We start from the raw sequence: 27,616 nt of genomic DNA, 5'->3' as shown, positions 1-27,616 counted from the left end.
TGTTTGAAGGTGTGTCTGGGCTGTGATAATGTAGAGAGAGACAGCAGGCTGCCTTCCCAATGTTAATGTCCCCAATTTACCATCTAATTACCGCACGGCTGGCTTCATAGCCACACTTATCTAACCAAGACCCAGGCAATTTAATTTCTGATTGTATAACTGCGGTGATAGAGGGAGAGTTGTGGGGTGAGGGCACACAGAAAGACAGAAATGTGGACTAATGTTAATAAATTAGAGATGGTGGGAGAAAGAGAATGAGCGAAAGAGAGGGTAAAATGTAAAAATATTGTTAATAATGTCAGAAAAAAAGTGAGAGAAAAACAGAGATGTAGGGGGAAAAGTGACACCAATTTGAAAAGTTCACATCGCTCTACTTGTGTCATGGAAAGATGGAGATGAGGAGAGAAAGTGGAGGGGAAGGATGAAGACGAGAGGGGGGTAATATTACTGATAAGAGAAGTAGGGGCCTATTCTCCAATGTGGATGAACGTTGACCTCTGGGAAGTGACGGATAGAGATGGACGGAAAGTGGAATATAAGTGATAAGAGGTTTGTTGAGTAATTATGGCTGAAGCAGATATAGTAAGTGGATGATGGAAGAGGGAAGAGGAGAAAGAAACAAGGAAGGGTAAAACCGACGGTTTAGAATCACAGTTGCTGTAAACCTAAACAAACAATTTGAAATACATTAGGTATTACAGTTGCTGTGGCCATCTGTGGTTGTGCAACAGCTTGCCTTCTTAATTTTGTATTTGTAATTTTAAGAGAGGCAGCTACTTCTTGCTACACAAGATTCCTAATTGCTTCATGTGGCAAATGCACAGCTGCACAGCATTGCACCATTTATTAGTTATACCCTGCACCTTCAATTTAAAGCCAAGAAATTAGGCCCAAATATTAATGGCATACACCCAGGAATGTTCCTTCATCCAAGGGCCCATAAACACAAAAATAACTTTAGGAGAGTTTGCAAAGGTTTTGTATTATATTGACTTTTTATCTAAATGGAACTGGAGTTTGAGAGCCCTAAACACTTTTTTGGAATATGGAGGATAACACATGACCATGAAAACAGTGTCCTTCATATCATATAATGTTTTACATGGTGCAAATCGGTTAAGTTTGCATGGCAGGCTCAGGTCTGGATATTCTTGGAAGCACATTAAGACATTTCATTGGCTTATGATTGTGTGTTTCCAAAGATTTTGGTCAGTTTGACTACCTTTACTTACCAGTCACCTTCCTCAATCTCTCACCCCATCTTTTTCTTACTTCCTCCCTCTATCCTTCCATATGTCCCTCTATCCAATTCTTGTTTTTCCCACTCTCTCTCTCTGTCTGTCTTTCACCTGCACTTTCTGTGTCTGTCAAACGCTGAAAAGAGGAGACAGATGACCAGAGAATCAAGACTTACTGACAGCTGCTGTCAGAAAACATCTATCAAGCACACATACATCGGAGAGCACACACACGCGCACACACAGGTGAGTCATTTCATGGAAAGAATAGGGATCAGCAGATTCTCTGCAACAGCAACATATCACCTCAGTTTTTATATGTTGGTGTCAGATAACTGCTACCCAAGAAAAATGCCTATTTTTTAATTTTGATTAATTCAACATTATGCAGCCTTGAACTTCAGTTTATTGGAGGCAATCATTTGTCTTTGTGTTGTGTAAATTATATGACAAAGCTCCTCAGGAGTAAGCAGAAAGTGTGCCAGGATACAGTGCATCAGCACAATATGTCAAGTTGTTACACCTCTTCGCTGATACAGCACGTTACACAGTACCTGCCACTAAACTGATTACTAAAGAAGAAAACATTGGTTTTATGAGGAGGAACAAATCGTTTTGCTTCAATGCAGTTTACTAGCATTAGTGCAGGTGTGCTGACGTTGTTACTGGCACTGAACATGCATCAGCTGGGTCAATAATTAATCATTATTTGTGTATATATGTATGCATTGTATTGGGTGAATAAATCACTGCCAATGGTACATTTGTGTGCTTGGGTCTGCATTTATGAAGGTGCGTGTACTTGTGTGAGCATGGGTTTGAATAAAAAGCAGCAGTGATTCACAGTACTGAACTGGGAATGACTGAGCCTTGGCATCAAATCATTACAGAGAGAGCCTAAAATGTACCTGTGTGTATTTGAGTGTGCAAGCCTGCTAAGATTGCAAAACACCACAACCAAGGCTTGGTCTTAGAAAAAGAACAACAGTAGTGGAGTTAAAACTATCTCCAGATAACACATGTATTGTCCATGTGAAATGTTGCATACTCGACTTCCATTTATAGAGGTTTGACAGCATGATAAACAATACAAAACCAGTATACAGTGTATTATTAGCTAGCTAGTTTGGACAAATTCTGGTTTTATGATGCATTGGCAGTTGTGTTGCCTCTGTATGTGACACACAGTATTTGTGTGTGTGTACATTACCTGCAGATTTGCTTGCTGTATTCAGTCATTGATACCAGCAATTTGAGAGCGTAGAGTGGAATGGGCTCTGCTGCTCCAAGAAGAGACTCATACCTGAACACAAACATTCATGAGTAAAATCATTCGGCCTTTGTAGTGTTAATAATTAATATATTGTTCTGATTATTAGTAACAGAGTGTAACACACTGGAACAGATCTAGAAAAAGAGAGTGGAGAAGGGGGAGGGGGAAACCAGAATTATAATAGGAAGAGGAGGAGAGAAGGGGAACATGTAGGAAGAAGAGCAGAGGGGAGAATTTGAGAGGTAAGGTGGGAGGAAGTGGAAAGAAATGTGGGTGGAAATAAAAGTGAACAAGAGGAAACATAGCATAACACTAAGGGCAAGGAGATATATTGGGTGACAAAATAATAATGTATAGAGGAAACAGTATAAATCCACATAGAGTTGAAGATAGAAAAACACACGGCAAAATTCAATGTCCATTATGTATTATTGTAACTGTCTTGATGTGAACTTGTGCAAACTGCATTTGTCTGTCTGTGCTCTCCACAAATCATTGGATGCCAAGAAGTATTAAGACAGATGCTTGTCCCAATCAAAAATGAATGTGATGAAAATCCACAAAAACGTGCCTCATCACAACTTATTCACGTTAAGACATATTTTTAGTTATTCATTATCAACTATTAAGAAAAGAAAATACAGGTTTCTGAAGCCACTACCAATGCATTATATTTACTGTTCTTATGTTGTATTGATGGGGAAAAAATGCCATTTATTTAATCAATTAAGCTTCCTTTTCCTACAGTAACACTAAACACAACATCAGGTCAATACTTAATAAAGAATCAGACCAACCTTGGAAGAAGGGATTCAGTGATGAGAGCCAATATTTGACTGGAAGACTTTCCTTTATCCGTTTCTTCTGCTGCCCTTCCTTTTTTCTTTTCTTCTGTCATCTCATCTTCTTTAGGACCATCACCATCCTCGACTAGCAGGGCAAGACTGAGTTCAGACAGCACCCTCAAAACAAAGACAGACCACTCCACTGTAACATGGACATGGAAAAACAAAGAACAGTCAGTTTACTAAACAAAAACAGTGACATTGAACATTTAAATAACATTCTGTCTTTTGCTTTAGAAATTACGAGGAAATTGTTGATTAAGGGAACGAGAGTGAGTTACCACCGCAGCTCTTTGCCTCCGTCTATGCTTCAAAGATATATGTTGCTGCAAAAATGCTACAAATTTCAAAGTGTGGAGTTTCGCACACATCTAAACTCCAACAGCACAGATCTATACAACAAGCACATAGGCTTAAGTATCTGACCAAATGTACAGGAATTGCCTTTATGTGTTCCTTAGAGCCAAACATACCTTTGATCAACAAAAATAAATAGTTCAAGGCTATATACAGTGGACCGATATTCCACAGGCCACACTCAATAAATGGTTGTCCTACCAGATACTGGTATAGGTTCTCTGCTCCCCCTAAAAATACCCTTAGTGAAGCTTTGGTTGTACTTGAAGGTGTTTCTTAAAGATAACCGGTCACTTGTGCAATTATCATGCACTTTAATCAGCATCTTGATGTGTCTCACATGGCAGACAGCTGGATTATTGTAGTAAAGGTGTAGTGCTCACTAATGCAGATTCTAACACATTTGTGACCCAAATCAAGCAAAATTGTTGTGTTTACATTCTGGGGAGTGTATTTATCAGTGTATTTCAGTATTTTTCAGTACTTATTTTTAGCATTTTTCTCCCGTTTTAAACAGACAGAAAACTTTGGGAAAGGGGAGTATGTAACAAATTTGGATGCAAATGTGTCAGTTTGGCCACCATATTTCTAAACATGTTACTTGCCTTCGACTCATTCTCATTTGCTATTTGCTTAGCTCTGCCTTTTTGCTGACTCCCTCCTTCCTAACATTTGACATTGACATTTCCACATCTCCTCTGTCTCACTTCTCTCTCTTTCTTTCGCACACCACCACTCTCACCATTTCTGCTGAAAGCCAGCGTTGTCAGAGGAGGCAGGATGGCATCCACAACCTTAAAGAGACAGAAAGAGACCAAAAGTAAACATTAAAACATGATCAGATCTTCATCTAACAATGAAGTTACCATCACAAACAAACAATAAATACATTTAACTAATGCAATAATCATCCAACTGCCTTACAAACAAGAGGACCGTCGGTATTAGGAATAGTAGATATTTATAAAGCAGGAGAAGGTTATAAACTACTACAACAGACTACTAAGAATATGGATGATCTAAAGGGAAGAATGTTACAACAGTGGTCCTATAGACACAACATAACACATGTTGGCAACTTATTATATACAATAGTTCCCTTACTGTTCTTACCAGTACTGTGAAGATTTTGTGGATATGTCCTGTAAAGAACAGCTATGGAAACATAGCTGAGATCATATTTTATAAACAAATGAGACAGAAAACCAAATGATTCCAAATGATAAGTTTGGCTGAATTAAATAAAATATACAGGGTATTAAGTTTTTATATGTACAAGTTTATACTGAATTTAGAGCTACAGTGTGTAACTTTTGGTGATTTTTTTTGTTTCTGTTGCTGATGATGTTATTAGTCTGTCTCTGTTTGGCCTTCATGAACAAAAATTATGTAACACTATTTGTACACTGCATCTTCATCTGAAAATTAGTTATGTCGAGTAATACTATCAGACCTGACTTAGGGAGCATTTACAACAGCAGTGCAGGGGCAAGAAGTGTTTATCCTGTCAAACCGATGTACAAACAGGTTTTTGAGCAGTAGAAATACATTGTCTCACTATTAATGCAATGTTGCTGTTGTCTACATCTGTCTGGACAGTCTTGTGTGCAGTGCAGGGTAATGTCGCAGAGCTAGATTAAAACACTGCTATATTGAGAACTGGAGAGAGCTGATCAGCTTCATCAGCACTGTGTGAACACACATATGACACTGGTTTAAATGTACCAGACATTTGTTTATATGTTAAAATTTAACTATGGAATTTTAATAACATCATTATTTTTATTTAGTCCCATGATCGCTTTTTTGAAAAACAAATAAAAAGGTATATCAAAAAAGGCATATTAGCCTTGCCTCTGAAAACCTACTTAACGTATGGCAAATTTAAAAACAAATATGTTTTAGATGAGACTGAATAGAAGACAGCACTGTGTTCACTCAGGCCATCAGCCACATAAACCACTGTCACAGAGGATCAAATTACTATGGAAATACACCAGAGTGCTTTCTTTGATTTGACACATGCACACGCACGCACACACACACACAAACACATTCAAATGTACTTCCGCAACTGTTGAAGCCTTTATTTAGGCATGAATCTGTATTGAATGAATTTGCATGATTACCATAGAAACAACACTAATGCAGAATGAGTGTGTGTGAGGTCATTACATTGAAAACCAGAGAAGGAAAAGTACAAAGGATGGTGCCCACCATTTAATGGTCTGTTTATTAATATCACAACCATCAAAAGACTGGATGGAGAGCGTGTGTGCGTGTGCATGTGCATGATGGGGAGAGATTATAAATCTTGTGCGTATTTTTGAAGTTATCTATGTATGGTACCGTATGTTCAGTGTTTTTCTGTTTTCTTTTCCACATTTTTACATTTTAATTCTCTTACATAGTCTATTGGCCAACTGTCCAGTGGTCCAAAATAGTTTTTCCAATCTCCCTAACTGCAGCAAAATATCAATCATTTGACAAAAGTAATAACATGTTATTTTATCTGTACTTTCACAGGACTAGAGGGGGGCAATATTGTTATGTACTTGTTATCTTACCTAATTTGGTTAACAGGTGGTCTGAAATTAAACATCTTTTGTTGATCAGCAGAACTTGTGTACACTATTAATAGACAATGCATAGAATTTAACTGTATTGCCTGTAAATAACACATAGACAGGCAAAACTTCTACTGCAAACTTTACTACGACGGACGCAGACGTAAACTAACTTAAACATGAGTAGGTCTCGTCCAGCAGGCAATAAAAGCTAATCTGAGCTGGCTGATGGTAATTAAAGTGTCTTCCTGTGTTATTGACTCACAGTAGCAGCAGGACTATTCTTTGCTCCTTTCCTCTATTGCCCATTTCTCATCTTTCCCTTCCCTCAATCCTGTCTGCTTCCTGCTGCTCTCCACTTCCATACGTCAATAGTCATTAAACACAATCTCAGTGTTCCATCACAGCACACACACACAAAGAGAGAGAAAGAGAGAGAGAGAGATCTGATGAGATTCAGTTGGTTCAATAGTTTATTAGTGTGTTGCCTAATAGCCCACAGGTTGACTCTGTGTGTGCGCTCGTCAAAGTGAATATTAAACTGAGCACCACTTTATGATATTGACATTGTAGGTATTCATGGAGACATTCTAAAATTAACCTGATCTTTTTTAATAGCCTTCACCAAGCAATGAGTCATCAGATAAACTACAATAAAACTACAACAATATTGAGTTTGCTTAGGGGAGACAGGCTGGATATTCGCTTGCGTGCATACTTACAGCATTATGATGTGGAGTGATGACAGCCTGATGCTGACTCAGGACTTTCACAATGGACAGACTTGTCCTGATCAGCTCCTCACATACTGCTGCACCTAGAAGGGAATCAAAACAAGAAACAGCTCCTTAATAAAAATGGAGGATGACACCCAGGTTGACCAGAAACTAAATACCCTGCATCAATCTCTGGATGTGTTGCATTTTATAGTTATGGATGAGCCGACACAATACACAGAGTTAAAAAAAAAAAATAATAATAAATAAAATTGAAGGCAACACTGAAAGGGAGCAGCGCAACCAAGTAGATGGGATGACATTGCGGACCTTTTGAAAATTTGAGGTGAAAGGGGGGGATTTTGAGGCTCCCTAAGTGGGAAATTATTGTTTATAATTGTATTTACCTCAAGGTGAGAGAGTAAGCTGCAAAGAACACTGCATTTTAAGGTCTTTGTAACAATTGACAACCTTGCTTAATTAAAGTGTACATTAATGAATGTCTGCAGATCATGTAACTTGCAACGTGTACTACAACAGGCGTAACAACATTATGAACAATGCAGTGATGATGATACGTTTTTATTGTAGTGAGTCCCGGGATCCACATGTGCTGATTTGTATGGGTCCCAGGGAAATTCAAATTATTATTTCTTTAGAAATTGTAATGTTAATCTCCTGTATGATGCTGGACAGGTCACATTGTATTCATAACATTTCTTTTCTGAGTCAATCTTAATTTTGGACAGGTGTGATTGAGCACAGGTGTATGCAAGTGATGTACTGTAGTCTATCGTAGCGAGTATACTGGTTACCTAGTTTATAAACAACCCTGTATCACATAAATACTTTAATTATCACAGACTGTAGAAAGTCTGTGGAGACTCTAAGAGAGTCCTGTTATGGGTTTGTATTTCTTTTTTATAGGAACAGAATAATGGCTGGGTGCTAATGTATCAGCACAAAAGTGTTCTTAAAAGCTTAGTAGTTCAAAGTATAAACTGTATTGGACTATTTGTAGATACTTAAGGTTGTAATATCAGTATAGTAGAAAAAGGTATATTAAACCATCCATATTGATAATATAGATACCCCTCAGCCATTCCAGATGCATTGGCTGATTTCCTAGTCTGAACTTGTCGCCTTCTTCTTCTTCCTCTTCTTTCCTGCAGGCTGTACACTGACTGAACTTGCCTTGTGCACACACATTTGATAATGAATGCCGCACCTGTCTCTTTCAAGATGTATGTATTGGTTTCTCTCCTCATCTTACACATATTAAACCTGCTTTGAGTGTGTACATTGCAAACACCTGATACTTGACTTCTTGTGGGCAATAAGGGGAATGTAAGCATGGAAAATTCTTCATGCTTCAGCCTCCCATTTTAAGCCTGGAAGAACCTATGACGGCCAAAAAATTGAAAGGGACACTTCAGAGCCAGTGTTTGGTTTATCTGTTGTGACTAACTGTGGGAACATGGCTGTGTAACATGATGGACTCCATGGAGGAGACAACAAAAATGAGATAGCCAAACCATAAAAATGACTAATGACGAGCGGGGATGCATTTGCTCCATTGTTCTTTGCACAGGCACCTATAGACTGAAGGGATGAATGTGTTGTCATTGTAGTAAAGGTAACTCACCCACAGCACTGGCCAGGTTTGTTTCATTGGACTCTATGGAAGAGACATAGTTCTGAGAGAAAGAGTGTCAAAATTACACATGAATTAAAAATTCAAACTTATTTACTGTGTGGTCACAAATGAAGACTCCTAACAATTTCGACTCATTATCTATACACTTACAAGGAGCAATCCAGTTTGAGCCAGAAAGTCTTCAGTAACAATTTTAGACCGAAAAACCTGAGAGAAGACAAAGTGTCAGTCACACCAGTAAACAACAAGTGGTGATGGGATGACTAAAATGTTTTTCAATAGACACACTGAAAATATTTAATGAAATATGAAAAATATGAAATTAATTGACTTGGAAAATAGAGTGACGAGGCAGTGCTCAATTCTGATTAGTTAGGTATTGGTAAGTTATCTATAGTAATAGTATTGAGAAGGATATTCTAGTGAAAAATGTTTGTTGCAGTCCTAAATACCTGTGATGAAAGAAGTTCCAGCACTAGAGACAGTGTGGGTAAGGTGAGTTTAAGCTGTCTGCTCTGAGCTGTAGATGGGTGTCTTCTCCCAATCACGTCTCTCAATGCACCTAAGACATCACCTATAAAGAGCACAGAGGACAAGGTAAGATGAGAGAGGATGAGAGTGAAGGGCTAGTGAGATCATTTTAAACATGATTTGACAGTTTTCTTTACTAAGTTTCCCACCACTGCTGAAATAATAAGATTTAAGATTTTCTATGAATGCTGTTACAGGATCACAAAATATATATAGGTACTACCATGTAGAAAGGTATTTGTTCTCTTGCTTTTGCGCTCCTTGTGTGCACGAGTGTTATTGTGTCTTTACCCAGTATGAGTGGTGCAGCGCTACACAGATGTCCAATCAGTAAGTCCAGACACTGAGACAGGTATCCTGACTGGTTGGGGTTTGCTTTGAGAGGTGTGGCCCTGCACAGGTCTCTCTCCAGGTACATGACAAGTCTAAAGAGAAAGAGACAAATGTGTATTGCAAGACACTAAAAAGAAAACGTTAGTTATTTTAAGATCTGTATGTGGATGTATTACCAATGAGTCAATGTTTCAAAAATGTCGGATGTTTTTCAGACTGGCTGCTTTTGGTGTTTCATTGTATTACGCTCTAATTAGTGTCAGTTTAAAGCTGCAATGCATACACTTTTGTTGCTTGTTTTTGTTATTCCACCTCTGTTTATTCTTTGTGAACAGAAATGATGTAACATTATTTGTATGCTGCATCCTTTGGCTCTGTCAAGCTAAACTAAAGAGACCTGATTGAGGGAGCATGTGTGCGTATACAGCTGCAGTGCCTGGGCGGGTGGGGAAAAGAAGCATTTATCCTGTCAACTGCTGAATGTTTTTTCCTTCCTGAGAGTGGATTGAATTCAGGCAGCTCAGGACTGTAGACAAATGTATCCATACATAGGATACATTTGTCATAGGATGTATTGGGAAGATTCAGACCTGTACTTATCATCACTGAGGACGGATGTTAATACCACGTCTGCACAGAGTCACTGTGGTGCTGGAAGTTTAATCCTCAAAGCAGTGTGAATATTTGTACAAAATGTCATCACAAAATGATTCTATTTACATTAATGTGTTGAATTTAGTGTTGACATAACCCTCAAACACAATGTATGTTTTTATAAATAAAAAAGTCTAACTTTCCATCAACTGTGCAAATATGTGTGTTGTTATCCAGTCTGCCTCTCTACTCAGCTCTATGCTTGCATGCTGTCTGCTTATTTGTCTCTCTGCTAGACATCCTGTTAGTCTTACAGCCATCTTTCCAGATTGCTAAATAAAGAGAAATTTGCCACCTCTCTGTCAGTCACTATGGGAGCTTTACAAAGTACTCACACCCACCTGACCTACACGTGGCCCATTCTGTATGTGTGTGACTGCAAGACTGTGTCTGTTGAGAGTCATCTCACTCCACTCCCAATGGCAATCCTGACACTTCCTCAGTAAGCCCTGCATAGGTTTATCTTATACAGGCAAAAACACAAACACACACACATTTTCACACCACTGAGGAGCTAATTAAACAGCGTGCCTGGGTGAAAGCAGGACTGAGAGAAAGATGTGTGTCTGTGTGTGTGTGTGTGGTTGAGTCAGGCGGTGTGCTCGGTGGGAGAGAGACAGGCGGGTCAAATCTGACAGCTCTAACACAGTGAACAGAGGGAGAGCAAGTGAGAGGAGAGAGATAGAGAGAAAATACTTTTGTGTAAGAGTGAAAGACAGACAGACGGAGATAATGAGATGAAGAGAAAGTGAAAATTAAAAACTACTTTATTATGCAGACTTATGTGTAAATTGAGGGTGTGTTTAGTTGTGTTTTATCCTCACATCTACATATGAGAATGCAAAATTAATTACTAAATTCTAGCATATGATGCACTGGCATGAGGCAGTCTCTCAGGTGTTGGGAAGTCTCTCTAAATGATGTAGTCCTGCTAATGAGTGCCCATTTTCAGCCAGAGACCATTTCTGGGTCACACTTCGAGAAGATATGGCGCAATATGTATGTGGGAAGTATAATTCTTTACATTATAATTCTTTATTTATAGTGTTCAGATGGAAGGTGCACAGGAAGTAATCTATTGTAACACATTGTTCTTAAAAGGAAATTACAAAAACACATGTAGGACAGTCAATGTATTTTTGGTGATTTCAAATAATTAGGAAAATTGCTGGCGGTGTCACCAAACCCCGCTCAAATTAACCTTACCCATGCTCTTTTAATTGAAATTTAATCTGTCTGGAGTGCAATTTAAGACAGCATTTGTGGAAAAGGAAGAAAATAGTCTGAGATTGAGAAAGAGCTTCAAGCATTTCTTTGAAAAGAAAAACTTTGAGAAAAAAGACAGAAGGAATGAAGGGAGAGAGAGTAGAGACAGTTATAAGAATCCATATGTCAGTAATCTAGGGCATCTGTTTCAAACTGAAAAGCCAACTGGTCATAAATTAACAGGGGAACTGGGTGTATGTATGTATATGTATATATATATTCTGTATATAGTTCATGAATATGCATCTGAACATATGAGCAATGCAACATTCACAGCTGCACTGCAAGTTAGAGTGGGGTGAAACACAGGACAACTAGCTCTAATGAATCGTCTGAAGTTCCGCTAATGCTACAACATGAAGCATTATAGACTGAATGTCCAGGGTATGTACATTTATACTACAATTCCCACAGCTGCTGTGCTAGTTAGCACAGAGGTCACACAGAAAACATGTGTCTTGCCAACAACCCCAGGCAGCATTCTTATAAAGAATGTCCCCCGTCTAAGAGCAGGCTGCTTTAAATAACACAAAACTGTACTGAGTGTAATTTCTTGCTTAAACCTTAGCCTGCAAATTGTGTTTATTGGTTTAATTAGGAAGTGTGGAAGTGTGTAAGGACCCTGTTGAGTTACTATTATTATCAAGTATATATTTAACTAAGCAAAGGGATGGGTAATACATCAATATTAGAACATGAAGATATTGTCTGAGATTTGTCCTAGGATATTTTAAGGACTAAATAACTTTTCAACTTTTAGGACAATAATCAAACAGATGAATCTATTATGAAAATACTTGTTAGCTGCAGCACTAATCTATGATATTAAATATTCAGAGTAAAAGATTAATATAAAAGGAAATATGAAATATCAGTTAACAATTCCTTTTTAATTTTAACCCTGATTATTTGTGTTACAGCAGAATATGACAATAGGCATTGTTTCCTAAGTATGTAAATACACTGTTCTGTGGGAAGCACAAAGAAAACGAAAACTTTTCATGAAAAAAAAAAAGCCTGTGTCCAGCTTTATATCTAGATATGTTGAGAACTTGAGATACATCGCGTATAGCAGGATATTATAAAATATCCAGCATTTGTAAGCCATATTTCCCAGCCCTAAATCAGCACAACGTGTAATATGTTCAACATATTTTGTTTTAATTAAAAAAGTCACACATTTCTTTCTGGCCACTTAAAACTGTCATCCTTGAAAGTGCCCCAGAGTAAGTAAATCTGAAATACAGGAACTGCACTTGATACATGCCTGGTCGGAAATGATCTGCTGCTGTGGCTCAGTATAGGTGAGGGGTCGACTTAGTCATTAATGTGAATGTAGTCTAACTGGGAATCCTCATTAAAAGTGAGAGATGTGAGCACTACTGATGCTTTTGGTAGAGTCAGTCCACCCAACTACACTGACCATTTGGCCTTCTCTTTGGTCAGAGCCGGCTTCCTGTCAGCAGCTCCCCAGTGCGATGAAAATACAGCAGCCAGCCTCACTGGCTGATGGATAACAGCGATTTAACTGAGGCGAATCTGTAAATTTGACTGCACTGACACAAGAAAGCTCATAATGACCGTCAATACAAATACAACTGAAAAGCTTACTGCATATTGTGTGCTTTGAGAGATGTCTGTGGAGATTACATTTGCCAGCATGCCAAGGAAAAAAAACAACAATCGGTTGTTTTCTGCTGAGTGTGCCATCTCTTCTCCTCTGCAATCAATAAGTCATAGCTCGCTACTATGAATGACTCTGGGACTCTTGGCTGGGCTGGAACCACATGCTGTGTAATATCTAAATTGTTGTTGTGGTAGTTAGTGCAAAAGCAAATTTATTTAAAGACATTATATGTAAAAATATCTAAAAACAATGAAACTTTGTTTCATACTTTATTAAGTAATGTAGTTACTTGGTTCCAACACGCTTCAAATCCATAGAAAACCATATTTCTATTCAATTTCTAGATTTCAGTTGCCTTTTAAGGACATAACCCGTTTCACACATCTCTGCTAGAACTTCTGGAGTAAACCTCTTATGAAACGTCAGATTAAGGAAGGAAAAAATATTCCAAACTATGAGTTAGCCAGTTTGCTGTCTTTTCTGTTATCAGTTTACGACTACTCACTGCCAAACAAGTCGAGATAAGCTGACACAATGCTCAGCAGACCAGATCGGATACAAAGAAAAAGAAAAGGTAAAAACCGGTGTGATAAATTCTAAATATGGCGTGAATTCTTCACTACACACAGGCAACACGCTTTAAAGGTTCTGATATCAGTACTGTATTAGACACAGGAAACCATCCCTATAAACAAGACAACAATTCCCATGATCCCACATTGCTTCCCAACATCATCAGACTAGGTCCTTTGAGAAACCCCTAGCAGCAGAAATGACATACAGTACATTCACAATGAATAACACAAATTATGGGTTTGGCCCACCAAGCTCTACAGAGGGAATTTAATTGTTGGGAAGACAACACACACTGAAAGCTGCAGCTAAATAATTAAAAGAGAAATCCCACCCTGGTATGGAATTCACAAATGCTATGTATTTGTTCTCCAACAGTTCACTCGATGTGTGAACATGGGCAACTACATTCCAGAGAAACTAATTAGCCAGTGGTTTGACAGACTGACTGGAGTTATGAGAAGGCTTCACTGGTCCAAATCTCAAAACAGTCAGGCAGAAAGAGGGCACACTGAGCTATATGGTAAGATAACAGTAAAAAAGACACATCACCCTCACCCTCGGTGTCCTTATGTTATGTACTGCATTGGAAATAGCTGAAAACTGACAATGTATGGTTTTTTTTATGATTACTGATCATTATTGAGTTATTTATTATTATTAATTTACTGTGTTTAACATATTACACATTATATATTCATATTGAAACACATTAATATTATTAATTAAAATTAAATGACAGACAGGACAGTTTAAACAATGGTTTCTTGCAGAACATCTGACTGTGCAGACCAAATACTGTACATATTAGGAGTACACAGACAGACCTTGATGATTACCATACCAATAACTTTTATATAAACTGTTACTTAACCCATAGAGCTGTTTATAAAGACTTGAGACAGGAAATGAAACCACTTTTGAATACTTAACAATAACAAGTGAACAAATGAGAGCTAAAATAAAACAAATATGGCAGAGAACAAAACATGTTATTAATATGTCTTACAGACTTTCACCTGCCTGAGTGTGGGACGGCATGTCTGTGTGCATGAGTGTGTATTCACCTGTGTTGACAGCAGTACAGCAATATCTGTGCGTTGTCCTGTATTAGTAGCAGCAGTAGCAGTATTGCTTTGGCTCTTGTTACTTTGGATGGACTCTCGAGACAGTGTAGCACCTTCAACACCAAGTCCTACAAGACACAAACACAAATTAATCAAGTCAGTCTTCCTGAATGTATGTGGATCACACACAAAAAAACATTGCAAAGTAAAGCCAGGCTGAATTGGACTCCATTTTAGTGACTAAAATGATCCAGTACTGACAAAAATGAGATTCTTGTATTCTTCCTTTTTCTGAATCTCTGTTAACAAAAGGTCATATTAGATTAGACGCCAATACTGATATATCTGTGATTGGTTCATTTCTGTTCCATCAGCCAACTGATAAATCACGCTCTGCAACTGCAAAGTAATGCTTAAATGTTTACATATGAGGCAAGAAGGATTAGAAGGATAAGAAGAGAAAACGGTTTTCACTGTACCGTTATGTGTTTATCCTATTAACAATATTTTGACTGTATTTTGTCTGAATAAAGTATGCAATTAAAGGATTCAATGTAATAATTTCTTTAAGATAAAAAAAACATCATTTTCTGAAAATATGGAAAAACTATCAGGACAAAAACTTAATCAGCTCAGACTCATTATTACACAAACATGCACACGCACATACACAAATTCAGGCAGATATCCATTCACTCTGCAGCTGTAACTGGTTGGAGAGAATGTGAGACTGGCCAGCAGACATTACCATTATCATTATCACCAACACCATACACCACAGACGGTGTGTGTCCATCCATGTGTGACTTTGTGAGGGAGTGTGCATATGTGTGTGTTTCTATGGCGTGACACACCATGTTAATTAATTTCAAAGCCCAGTACTGTGTGTGTCTAGCTGATAAGTCCCTCCCCACTACCCATAATGCTTTGCTGAAGTAGAAGGCTGCAGTGCTTTCATTCAGCCAATTAGCCCAAATACTGACACACTCTACAAAACAGTGTGTGTGTCCGCACACGCACACACATTAACAGACAGAGTTTTGTGTAAACAAACTCTTGGACTGTCTGTCTTTGTGCCTAGGAGAGAGGGGGTGAGTGTGGGTTGAGGGGGAGAATGCATATCAGTGTATAATTAAGAGTAGAGTTAAAGAAATAAGTCTGTATTCTGGTGTTAAATTGGAAATGTTCAATGCAAACAAAGTCAGTTCAGTCAATTACCAATGCTCGACTCGATAGAAAAATCTTCTAATCAATTTTAGCCCTCTGCCTTACCATGATTAGCACTTCACATGCACACTGCATGGGCTGTCTTCTGAAACATTACAAAAGTAATTCCTGACAAATTAGTTTTTGCACAGTTCAGCATCAGTTCGTGTTATGTATGTGGGAGGGAGAGGGAAGGAGGTAGGGGGAGAGAGAGAGAGGGAGAGAGAGAGAGTGTCATGGAGTTTTTGAAACTCCATGACTCTATGAGTTTTTGAAACTAGTAGGTAGTTCTGTTTGTTGTCATGATGTAGTGTCTACAGTCTTCGTTAGTAAAAATTCCAACATAAATGTTAAACAATATATACATCAAGCCTTGCTCTGCACTGATGTTGCCACCAGATCTATAAAATGTGTATGTAGCAGTACAAGAGAAATGTAACATTACAGCATTGTCAAATGAGTTCACGCAATGCTGATTAGGCCTAACAGCTCCACATGACTCTCTCTATTTTTCTCAAAATAGCAAGAGTTTAGTTTTGCATCTGTGGTAACATTCCTGCACACAGTGCCAGTAAAGCAAGACAGCTAAACCTGGACAAAAAATAAACCTGGATGTTCACTTCATAATCATATTTTAATTAATTCACGATTTTGGCTTCTCGCATAATTGAAAATCCATATTCTGCCAACAGAACGCAAAGACAATCAAGCGCTCCCTAAACAACTGCTTGCATTTGCCAAACATAGTTAATGCTGTTCACTGCACCACACAGCTCCAAGTTTCCTAGATGCAGTCTGAACAAGTAATGGTACCAAAGCACCATAGAAAAAAAAAGAGCCGTCTCTATGTGTGTGTGGAAGAGAGGAGGGGCAAAGAGGTCAGGGGTAGAAGCCGCAATGCTTTTGTAAAAGAAGTTATACACTAGAGCTGTAAAACAATGGGCTTATATGCACCTGGCTTTCTTCTGCAAGTTGAAATGCTTGGATTTTCCATTTTTACATACACTCTTTTATATGTTTTTAGCAGGTGTGAAAGAAATTATACACATACCTTGGTCTGTGTGAAGTGATGAGTTTGGATGCGTGAAGTAACTAAGGCAGTGGCCATAGCATTGAGCAAGTGCTGCTGGACCCTGGCCCCTGCTCCACCCACACCCTCCAAGATGGCCGCAGGGCCACATGTGTCAATCACTGCCAAGAAGACTGCAGGGACCACACGGGTTAGCCTAGAAAGAGACTGGAGACATAAAGAGAGAGAGATACAGTATATATACACATGCATGCACACATAGGTAGTAGGGATTGTGTGTTTCCCCCTTGTTGTACATGACTTTGCTGAAGTTAAGCTGTTAGTAACTTGCAAAAAGGAGCGATTTCCAAAGAGACATAATATGGAGCAGTAAATCTTTGTAATTCTACCTATTGCATGATATACAAATGAATTATACTCCGAGTCCAACAATTGAATTGTCTTTGATGACTCATTTAATTAATACACATATAAATCTTTGAAATATTTGGGTAAAGCAAAGTTGACAGCTTTGCATTGAGTCACTATTTGTCCTTTTTTAGAAATGAATTTATTTTCATTATCTGAAGTTGGTCAGAAGAGTTTTTCATTCGCGGTCACAAAATATAAACTTTTAGCTTTCAGCTTTAACTGTCCATTATCCAAGTGTAACATTTTTTCAACGCATGAAAAGAGAGAAGAGATGCATGTTTTTTTACAACTGCACTCCCATATTTTTGCTGTCCGTGTGTGTGACTCCTACGCCCCAACCTCTCCAAACAGTGAAGGATGTGCGCATTCACATAAATTCACCTCCAAGCTGCTGTTCTCATATCACTGAGGTACAATGCAATGTGGAAAAGTATCAGACTGAACAGAAAAAAGACATCTCAAACAAATTCAGAAAAATTTCAGGACATTGTTACTGCAGCAGATGTCGCTTTGCAGAGTGTTGACAAACTGATCTTTTCGAGTGTTTGCAGAGGAACCTGACAAATAAAGCCATTATAGCCTGAATTCATGTTGCACTCTATGTTGTGAATAATGCAGAATTGCATTAGCAAGAATTTAGTTTGTTTCTTTTGGAAAGAAAACGAGGAAAAAGATGTAGTTGATGTTTGTATTGATATAATATATATAATTTGCAGCTATACCGAAGGTATTTTTCACTTTTTATTTCATATATGAATCATATATCATCATCAAGCTTGTTTTCTTTTGTCTCTCTAATGTGCAGCACAAACCAAACAAAAGCCATGTCCCAGACATACTGAATCGTGGCCCAGCTGAACCATTGCACCCATATTACATATTCCGTCACAGATACTTCAGTAGATGACTGTGTGAGTAAGTGGGTGTTTTTGTTTCGTTTGTGTATGAACTAACCGAGACGGCAGTGACCCTGACGGCCTCCACAGTGGAGTGAGTGAACAGGAACCACAGGGCGGAGCCCATCTCTGATGTAAACAGGTGGTGGGATGACACAGAAACGACGGTTGAGAGGTTCTCTATGGTATGTGCAACCATGTGATGAACTACGGGGTCGTCCTGTAAGACAGTCACACAAACATATTTAGATCATTTATCTTCACAATGGCAGAGTAACCACAAATAATTGTAATGAGTACTGAATGAAATATTTTAAGTTAATATTGACAAACTCTAAGATTGAGAAACATCTTTATACACAGAAAATAATGCGTGCTGTCTGCCCACATGGAATCATACTGATGCAACAGAAATGTACATTATGACTTTGACTTCAGTGACCCTTCATAGTCTAGTGACCCTTCTTAGCATAGAAGAGCAAAGAATAACCGAATAACCAGTGGGAACATTAAGAAACATGCATAGAGGGAATGTAGACATAGACACTTCTGTACTACAGTATATGCAGAAAAGCCTCTAGGGTGCAAACAAAAGCCCCATGGCAACTACTTAATATTTGAACGGCCAAGTGGTGGGTGTCTTTAATATGTAAATAAATACTACTGTGTAAGTGTGAACAAACATGTATCCTAACACCAGAGCCCACCCAATTGCTCTGTGTACAAAATGTTTTTTTGTTGTTATTTATAATTTAAGTGCCATGTGCAGTATCATATCCTCTGGTTCATTAAGTTACAAACTCAAAGGTCAGTAACTGAAACAGCAACAGGCACAGATGAACATAGAACGTATGCAATCACAATAAAATTGGTTTGTCAGTGTCACCTCCACACAAGAACAGAGGGAGGTTGCGTGTCAGTGTGTGTGAGCATGGATGAGTTAGTGTGCAAGTGTTGTGTGTGTGTGTGTGTGTGTGTGTGTGTGTGTATATGCTTATATTGCATGTATCCACACACCTTTCCCTCAGTAGAGAATAGTTGTTTGTGTTCAGACAATGGAGCCAGACTAATGAAATCTCTGTGGCTGAGGAAATTAGTTTTTTTTCCAGGAAAGTCATTGTGAAGAGAGACAGGAAGTGGAACAGAAGTGATTGCCTCTGTCAGGTTATTGTTCGTGTTTCACTATGTTACATCACTTAGACTCTACACTCCCTAGATTTAATGTAATATAATAGAGCCTTTTTATAAACCTCAACTAAGGATATTTTGTGGTAACAGTTCATAACAGCATCTTAAACAAATATCCCATGGTGGCAGTTTATCAGGGACCAGGTGACAGAACGTGGCATTATTTGAGAATTTCACACTGCGCTGGGCGATAGCATACAAGGACACAAAACTTTAAGGAATGAAACTTAAAAAGTACAGAATCTAACATTTATTTTTGCAATACAACAAATAGCTTGAATTGTGATCTATACTAGACCCATGCGATACCTCTCTCCTAGACTGTGCATTTTAAATGGCCCTTCTTCTAATTCTTGCTCTCCCTTTTTCTTAAAACGTTCCACACTGTTGCAGTATAATTCAGTTCACGTACAGTTGGTGAGGATTATGTGGATTAGGCTGAATAGTTTGAAAAGTTTCTATAGATAATGATTAGAAACACTTCTGCTATGAGGTGGTGTGGCCAGAAAGTTGTTATAGCAGGCATTAATTCAAACTGACCACAAAGTTGACACGGCTGACTCTCAGGTCCTTTGCTTTTTTCACTTTCTCTTTCACAAAAACAGTTACATCAATCACTGCCTAGATATGCACTATTCCAAAACAGCAATATTAAAGGCCTTCCTATCCAGTAGAAACCTAGTGTCCTGACCAAAGTGATGGTTTTAGGTCTGTAAAAACACAATCCATCAATGGTCGCGCTGTAATCCAGTTATTTAACATTTAACAGAATTTAAAGACACGTCTTTTGCAACCACAGGGGAACTCTAATCATAACGGATGGCTTAAATAACCTGCCAATTAATCCAACAACATCACATAATGTATTCAACACCGACTACGTAGCACATCAACATAATGAATCCTCTGGCACCCCTCTGGGAAGCAGTACAATGGTCTGTTCCAGCATTCCCTAGGCTGTGCGGGCCAGCTCACTAATGAGCCCACGGGGGAGCACCCACTGGCTGTGTATTTAATAGACTGTAGCCCTGCCAGGAACTACATAGAGAAAAAAGAGAGAGGAGAGACTGAAGGAGAGAGAGCGCGAGAGAGAGGGGGGGGGGAGAGGGAGAGAGAGGAAGAGAGAGGAAGAGGAAGAGAGAGAGAGAGCGAGAGAGAGAGAGAGCTAGCTCCCCTTACATGTGGTGAGAGACAAGTAGTCCATGCAAAAAACTCCATCATTATGATGCAGAGAGAGAAATGCAGGAGACAGAGGAAAGAGTAAGTTATTCTCATTATAATTTCTCTGGGTGTGAGAAACAAGTTCACACGCTCATTATATTATACTCAGTGTCCTACTTGAACCTCACATCTGCAGAAAGCCGACTTTAAAGAAATTTGATTTTGTTGCTGCAATGGCTTCCCCAATATTTTGGCTACAAGGTCATGTGAGATGTTGTTTTCTTAACACACATGGCTAATCCAAGTTGGTGTGTAAATCCATCATTTAACCTGACGCCATGGAAATTACATAATCACAGTTTTGTCTTTCCTTCCCCATGCCACAACTTCTAACATGAGCTGATGATGACAGGAAAGAGAATAGTTAGGTATTTGGTTTTAAACATGGTATCGCTTTGGTAAGTTAGGCTCACCAGTGTTGATCCATTCTGTTGGGAACTTGAAAGTGAGTGAACCACAATGCATCCATTAGCTAACTAGACATTTGACTCAAAACTAAGACTAAAAACCATTAAAAGAAAAGTCAAAAAAACTTTAAACTGGAAAATGATGGCATGGATGTTTAAAACATGTCCCAACCTGTCTGAATCATTTTACTGGAATCACTCCCTGAAGCTTGTACAGTGGCCCATTAAGGCTGTTTGTTTCCACAGTATGTTTGGTAAAACCGTATCGAGTTAACTCTCTAATGTCAGGACATCTGGTGAGGTTTAGGATGTTTGATTAAAAAACGTCAATAGTTATTGAACTAGTTATTGAAACTGTTCCCTAGGTCTTTTTCCAGTGCATTCTACATTTAAAAAATATACAGTATATATTTATTAACATAGTTAATTAGTTGTATCAAAGGTAAAAAAAAATCTAAATAAATACATAACCTTTAGAAGTCTTGAGTATGAAGTTTAGTTTGTGAGATTTCTGTTGTTGATCTCTGTCTCTGCAGTTTTCAATTAAGTTTTCCTAAAATTTAATTTGGCCATTTTTAAAATCATGTAGCTCCCTTTATGTTGTCCCATTGATTTATCCAGTTTAAACAGGATTTCCATCATTTTCGTCAGGTTTCAACAGGATGTACTGGCTCACTGGCAATTGTGTTAAATTAAAGTCTCCCTTATTTTACAGCTTAGAGTTGACAGATATGATTTAGGCAACTTTGAACCTCAAGCTAAAAAAAAAATGGGGAAAAAACCCTTGTTTTCAGATGAAAAGAGTTTAAAGCTTGGCGGCTATGGAAAAATAAAATCCAATCTTCAAGTGCTGATCAGTAGATGAGTTTTATATCCCAACATGTTTGCACCTGGCCTCTAAGTCTCAAATAGAAAGAGATATACATCAACAAAAACTACATCACATGAAGTGACACAGGATTTTTGTGTATGTCTGTGTGTGCACAAGTGTGTGTGTTCACATGTCTGATGTGGTTTTCCTCTGTAATTGAAGTCCTTTAGAAGCCAGCGCACCTGGTTTTGAATGAGCCCCTATGGCAGAAACAGGCACTCATCTATCAGCCTCACACAGCACATCTAACACCACTAATAACCACACTCAAAGGGAGAGACAGACAGTCTGATTAACCGGCTAACAGGCAGACAGTGAGGCGTGACGAAAGAGGAAGAGATGTGGACAAAACAGAAAGAGCAACAAGTACAGGTTCAAAAAGACACAGAGAGACGAAAGAGCAGCAGAGAGATGAAAACTTGTGCAGTAACATGCCAACTAGCTAACAAAACAAGGACACAGCCCAGGAAATAGAGCTGCAGGGAGGCAAACGAACACTAGCATTTGTCCTAGACGGACAAAATGCAGTACAGAATACAATCTGATGGGAAGCAAAAACCCAGACATGCAGTGTGTTGTCAACTTCCCCTCGATTTTCTGTGCATAAACACTGTGGCACTAATTTATTTTAAAAACGTGTAAATCAGTATTCAATCAATAACATGTTTACTTATTTTATTATATTACACAACAGCTTGCACTTGGACAATGCCTATGTGTGTGTGTGTGTGTGTGTGTGTGTCTGTGGGTGCGTGTGTGTGTGAAGTGGTCACATCCTACATTAGAGACACAAGGCTAGGACCCATGACTGTTTAGACAGCGTCCCTCTCTGTTCTCCATTCCTTTGTGGAAGATAGTGATAAATCATTAATAGGCTCACCGCTGGTGGTGTGTGTGTGTACGTACTTATATTTGTTACCTCTTAAGGACCTTTATGGCATAAAAACTGACTGACCGGACAAGTAGTCTTCATGGGTATCAACACCTGGTCTAATGAGGCCGAATCTAATTTCTGAGGAACTGCTTAATTTAGGGCTAAGATTAGAAAGGTATTTTAAGTTCAAGTTTAGGATCTTGCAGTGTTCTGATTAGAATAGCTGCACAAACCTGTGTGTGTGTAGGGGATTTCTACCTTCTGCCCCTTGGCTTATAACACTGTAATACTGGTCACGCCTCTTTTTCCGGCACGCACACACACACGCAATTTTTTTCTTCACCGGCAGCAGAACCATCATCTTGTTCATGCTCATAAATAATTTCCTGCAGCTCAAGTCTGGCCTGGAAACCTGTCTTTCACACCATGCCATTCAATCCCCCTCTCCAACTCTGACCCCCCCTCAAAAAGAAAAAACTTCCTCCCCTCTCTCTTTCTCCCTTGCTGTCACTCTATGCCTTCCCCCACTATCCCCCTCTCCACTGGTAAAGCCACAATGCTCTGTTTGGCTATGTGCCCACCCCGACCCCCTCATTCTCCACCCCAGCCCCTCCAGTCGACCCTTCTTCTGGTGCAATGATCTCCATCCCTTACTCCAGTGCTTTACTTGTAAATCAGGTAAAATCTCAGCTGCAGCAGTGGGGGAGGGGGCTGGGGCGATCCAGCAGGTCAGAAATTGCATCAAAACCACACTGCCTGGAGCGCATTAGACAAGGTCCTGGCACTGTATCTCAATGCTGTCATGCGTTGAAAAGTGTGTGGCACTGAATTCACATTAAGCACATGGGCAGACAAACTCCTTGTCTAAACTACATGAAAAATGCATGCAAAGTAAGCCCACAGCAACTGGCACCATCTTAGCATCCCCTTAACTGTGTATGAGTTTACAAGTGTTTACTTTTCAACTCAAGGCCAAGTGAAACCAAATAGAGACAATCAATGTTACTGAATCTTAAATGGCCCCATTTAACATCTGAATGGGCTTAGGAGAGCTAATTAGCTAAGATATTTCATTTAAAACTGCATTGAGGCCTTGACATTAAGGCTACATATAAGGAAATATTCACATTTAAAACAAAAGAAATCTGAAAATTGTTATTAATTACTATTACTCTATTATACTCAAAACATTTGACAATTCATTTAGAAATCAATTAATAATCGATTAATCTATTATTCATTACAGGTCTAGTTAACATGCACATATTTTGCACACACAAATACATTCGCACTTCAGAGTTTTTGTTGACCCTGAAGTAAACTCTGGACCTCCATCGTCCAGCATCCTGCTCCTGAATCAGTTGGATGTCCCCAGACATGGCGTTGTTTTTTCACACATACATCAAGCAGCAAAGCTGCTGTGAGGACAATGGGGAGCTGATCATCCATTGTCTTTGTTTTGATTTGTCTTAGTTTAATGTGTTAATTCAGTGAGGGTGACCATCTCAGAAGCACCCAGGTTTTGGTTGCTTTGTAATGATGGATGCAACAGAAGCATGAGTCACATGACCCTCTAGCGCCTTGATTAAACACAGCTGACTTCTTACATTTTTCATGCTTTGTTTTTGACGCTTCATGTTAAACACCCATCATCAACAATGGATCATCAAATCGACGTGTGTAATGTGAATGGTGCTGCTCTTTGTGACAAACCCACAATTATCCATCACCTCTGAAGTGCTTTAAGGAGTTTTTCAGGAAGCAGCTATATGCTCAACAAACTTAATTTTCAGGATCCAACTACTGTAGTTGAGCGACGTCTGAGAAATCTGGGGCACCCATGAGGCTATTAGGTTTAAAAATCCTTTGATAATATACTGTACCTGGGCTATCAAGTCAATGTTAAGAGTAAACAGCTACAAACACCAAAGCTGACCAATTATCTGTATTGGAACTGTTTTGTCATGATTATTGTTATAATTAATATAATTAATGAAGATAGTATTGATGGCAGATATGCTAATAAGAAAATGGTGACTTTTTTTCAACTGTATATCATTTCTTTTCTTGAATATTCTGCAACATTTGCCTGCATCCATATCTGTATGGTTGTATGGCGGGATGGTTAGGCCTTTCGAGTGTAATTTTAAGATTAAATATTTTGTACTATTTCCCTTTTTTGTATATATACATATAATGTGCATATTGTAATCCGATGTTACTGACATCCTGGGAAACTAATAAAAAACTGTTAAAACAAACAAGCAAAAATGCTGGTGTAAGCACTGACTCTGTTACTCTGCATCTATGAAATGTTGCACAAATATATGGCATTTGTGTGTGACGAATGATTACTTTATACTTCATTTTAGTAAAACCATAAGGTTGCCGGTGGAAGTGTAGCAAACTAGGGTATCATGTTAACGGCAGAAATAATAATCCCAGATTTAGACTATTTAGACAGCTATGTTACACTCACAGCATATATTGTTTATCTGTGCATTCACAGGGAAAAAAGCCAGTCAGAGAAAGACAGGGGGAAGAGGGAGCGAGAGAGAGAAATGGAAACTGGGAGGCAGGGTGGGTCTGAGGATGAGTGTCTGGTCCCTAAGGCTGCATGTGTGTGTGTGAGTGTGTGTTTCCACCATCCGCACTCACAGCTCAATAATGATAAATAAGTCAACCTCCTCTCTCCTCCCCTCAACCCCTCTCCCTGTCACATGCACCCCTCCTCTGTTCATCTACCCCCCACTACACTCCCAGTGGTAATGAAGCAACAGTAGGTACGAGCTGACAACTGTGCAGACCAGTTTCATCTATATTCATTCTGCTGTAGTGGGCCACCAAAGTAAGACCGGTTCTACCCCAGAGAGACAAGACAACATTCATCCATCTCCTTCTCTCCCTCTGCCTGTCCACTGCATCTATCAGTACCACAACTCACCAAAATAAATCCTCATTCAACAGTACTGGCACACCATGTAAGAACACTACAAGAACAATATTATAGTCTTATCATAGAGTAGGAATGCACTTTGTTTTGCATAATTTCATACAAATATAGGTAAGCAAAACCTTTGTGTTTTAACTTTTAATACAGTTTTCTTCTCATGCACTTAACTTTTTAGTCAAATATTTAGACTTTATTTGGTTATTCATGCTAATTTGTATTGGTTTGTGGAGCGGGAGACTAGCAAAATTAGAATTCAGGGCATTGTCTAAACTACTGTGTTTCTTGACTGTGCATGTGACAAGTGGTAAAATTCTAAATAACTAACATAATAAATTATTATGTCTACAATGACTTAATGAGGAAACACTTATTGTTGAAGATGCATGAGGTCCAAACCAAAACAGAACAAGGTCAACCTCTAATGGCAAGATTTCAACACTGAAGAATTTCCTGTTCATTTCTTAACAGATTTTGAGAAACATAATTAAGTAGAAAATAGATTAGCAAGAGGGGGAGGGAAGCCATGACAAAGTAAAGAGCTACAGTTCTTATATTTATGTTTGTGCTTCTGCTCCAACTACTGTATGTGTGTATGTGTCTGGAGGGCCCTAATTGCTACTGAGGTCAGGCTGCTGAGCAGTAAAGGGTTGTATTTGATGCAGGTAAGAGTGTGTGTGCGTGCATGTGTGTGTGACTGCTCTGCATGCCCTTGACTTACAGCTGGCAAACAACGCTTTAGGCCCCCACAGCTGCCTCATCATTACTGTTCACAGGGATACCCTGCCACACATTCACATACACATACTCGCAGGCACACACAGTGAGGGAGACTTAGTCACAGCTACACAAAACAGACACACGCAGACATACACAGAGACACTCACCCCTTCCCGCAGGCTCCTCATTAAGCCAGTGTAGGCGGCAGCGGGAACGAACCACAGTCCCTCTGGGGAGCCTCTCTTCTCTTCCTGATAGAGAGGCATAGGAAAGACAGGGAGAAAGGGTAAGAGGAGGGATGGGGGGGTTTGCATGGGGGCAGGGGCATTGGAGGAGTAGAGTGGGAGTGAGAGCAAGGCAGATATATAATGTGGAGGAGACGCAAGTAGTGAGGAGTAAGGGAAAGGGCAAGACAGGGCCAAGTTGGGGAGGGCGGATAGGAGCCATGACATCTTGATTAGTTGGTATATCTAGGAATAAACATACTGTACTTTAAAAACAATTTCATGTGTGAGCATTATGCATAATGTGTTTTTTACTTTCCTTGTTTATTAATTCATTTGAAATTCACAGGTTATAATAACAGGTGATAATTAATTAGTACTGTCCCCATTTCCATTATGGTTTTCTGGAGACATTATAAGTGACATCTTTAGTTTGCTTCTTTTATGAAATCAGGAGCTTTAAACGTCCGGTATGTAAGAATCATAGACCATAAAATATATGGTCTATGATTCTTACACACACAAAAATAGGCATAGCCATCCAGGAAATCTGACAATATCAAATAACCACTGGGCGGGGGCATGTTGTAAAAATAACTCAATTTGAATGGAAGTCTATGGAAAAACGAACCTACTTCTCACTTGATTTAGAATGTCAGTTAACATTTTCCTGATGAGTTAATGGTTTAATTCGCTAGTTAATAGTTTCATTCGCTAGTTAATAGTTTCATTCACTAGTCTCGGGTCTTCTTCAATAGCATATGGTGTCAATTTTGTAAAATTGCTTTAGATGATAAATGATGGCACATATGTGTGGACGTCAATGTCAACTGGTATCGTCAATAGGAACCTGGTTGCAGGTGATGGCAAAAATGGCAACGACTAATTGTGATTCTGGAGAGAAGGGGAGCTCA

The 27,616-nt window shown here is 38.9% G+C and overlaps 1 protein-coding gene across 4 annotated transcripts in view; it reads right to left on the bottom strand.

The window, feature by feature from the left end:
- The window catches only part of ulk4 (unc-51 like kinase 4), a 72,984-nt gene that overhangs the window by 30,001 nt on the left and 15,367 nt on the right, over window positions 1-27,616 (bottom strand). For all 4 annotated transcript variants that reach the window (XM_058647226.1, XM_058647223.1, XM_058647224.1 and 1 more), the window contains 12 exons: window positions 26,646-26,729; window positions 18,306-18,467; window positions 16,962-17,147; window positions 14,705-14,832; window positions 9,476-9,609; window positions 9,106-9,227; window positions 8,804-8,860; window positions 8,642-8,693; window positions 7,003-7,097; window positions 4,456-4,507; window positions 3,309-3,498; window positions 2,449-2,541 (listed from right to left, as the gene is read on the bottom strand). In XM_058647226.1, the coding sequence (XP_058503209.1) occupies window positions 2,449-2,541; window positions 3,309-3,498; window positions 4,456-4,507; window positions 7,003-7,097; window positions 8,642-8,693; window positions 8,804-8,860; window positions 9,106-9,227; window positions 9,476-9,609; window positions 14,705-14,832; window positions 16,962-17,147; window positions 18,306-18,467; window positions 26,646-26,729 (1,355 nt within the window). The remainder of the gene's footprint in view (window positions 1-2,448; window positions 2,542-3,308; window positions 3,499-4,455; window positions 4,508-7,002; window positions 7,098-8,641; window positions 8,694-8,803; window positions 8,861-9,105; window positions 9,228-9,475; window positions 9,610-14,704; window positions 14,833-16,961; window positions 17,148-18,305; window positions 18,468-26,645; window positions 26,730-27,616) is intronic.

Source organism: Solea solea, chromosome 13 (assembly GCF_958295425.1).
Source record: "Solea solea chromosome 13, fSolSol10.1, whole genome shotgun sequence".
In the NCBI taxonomy this organism is placed as follows: domain Eukaryota; kingdom Metazoa; phylum Chordata; class Actinopteri; order Pleuronectiformes; family Soleidae; genus Solea; species Solea solea.
This window is presented reverse-complemented; position numbering and strand designations above follow the sequence as displayed.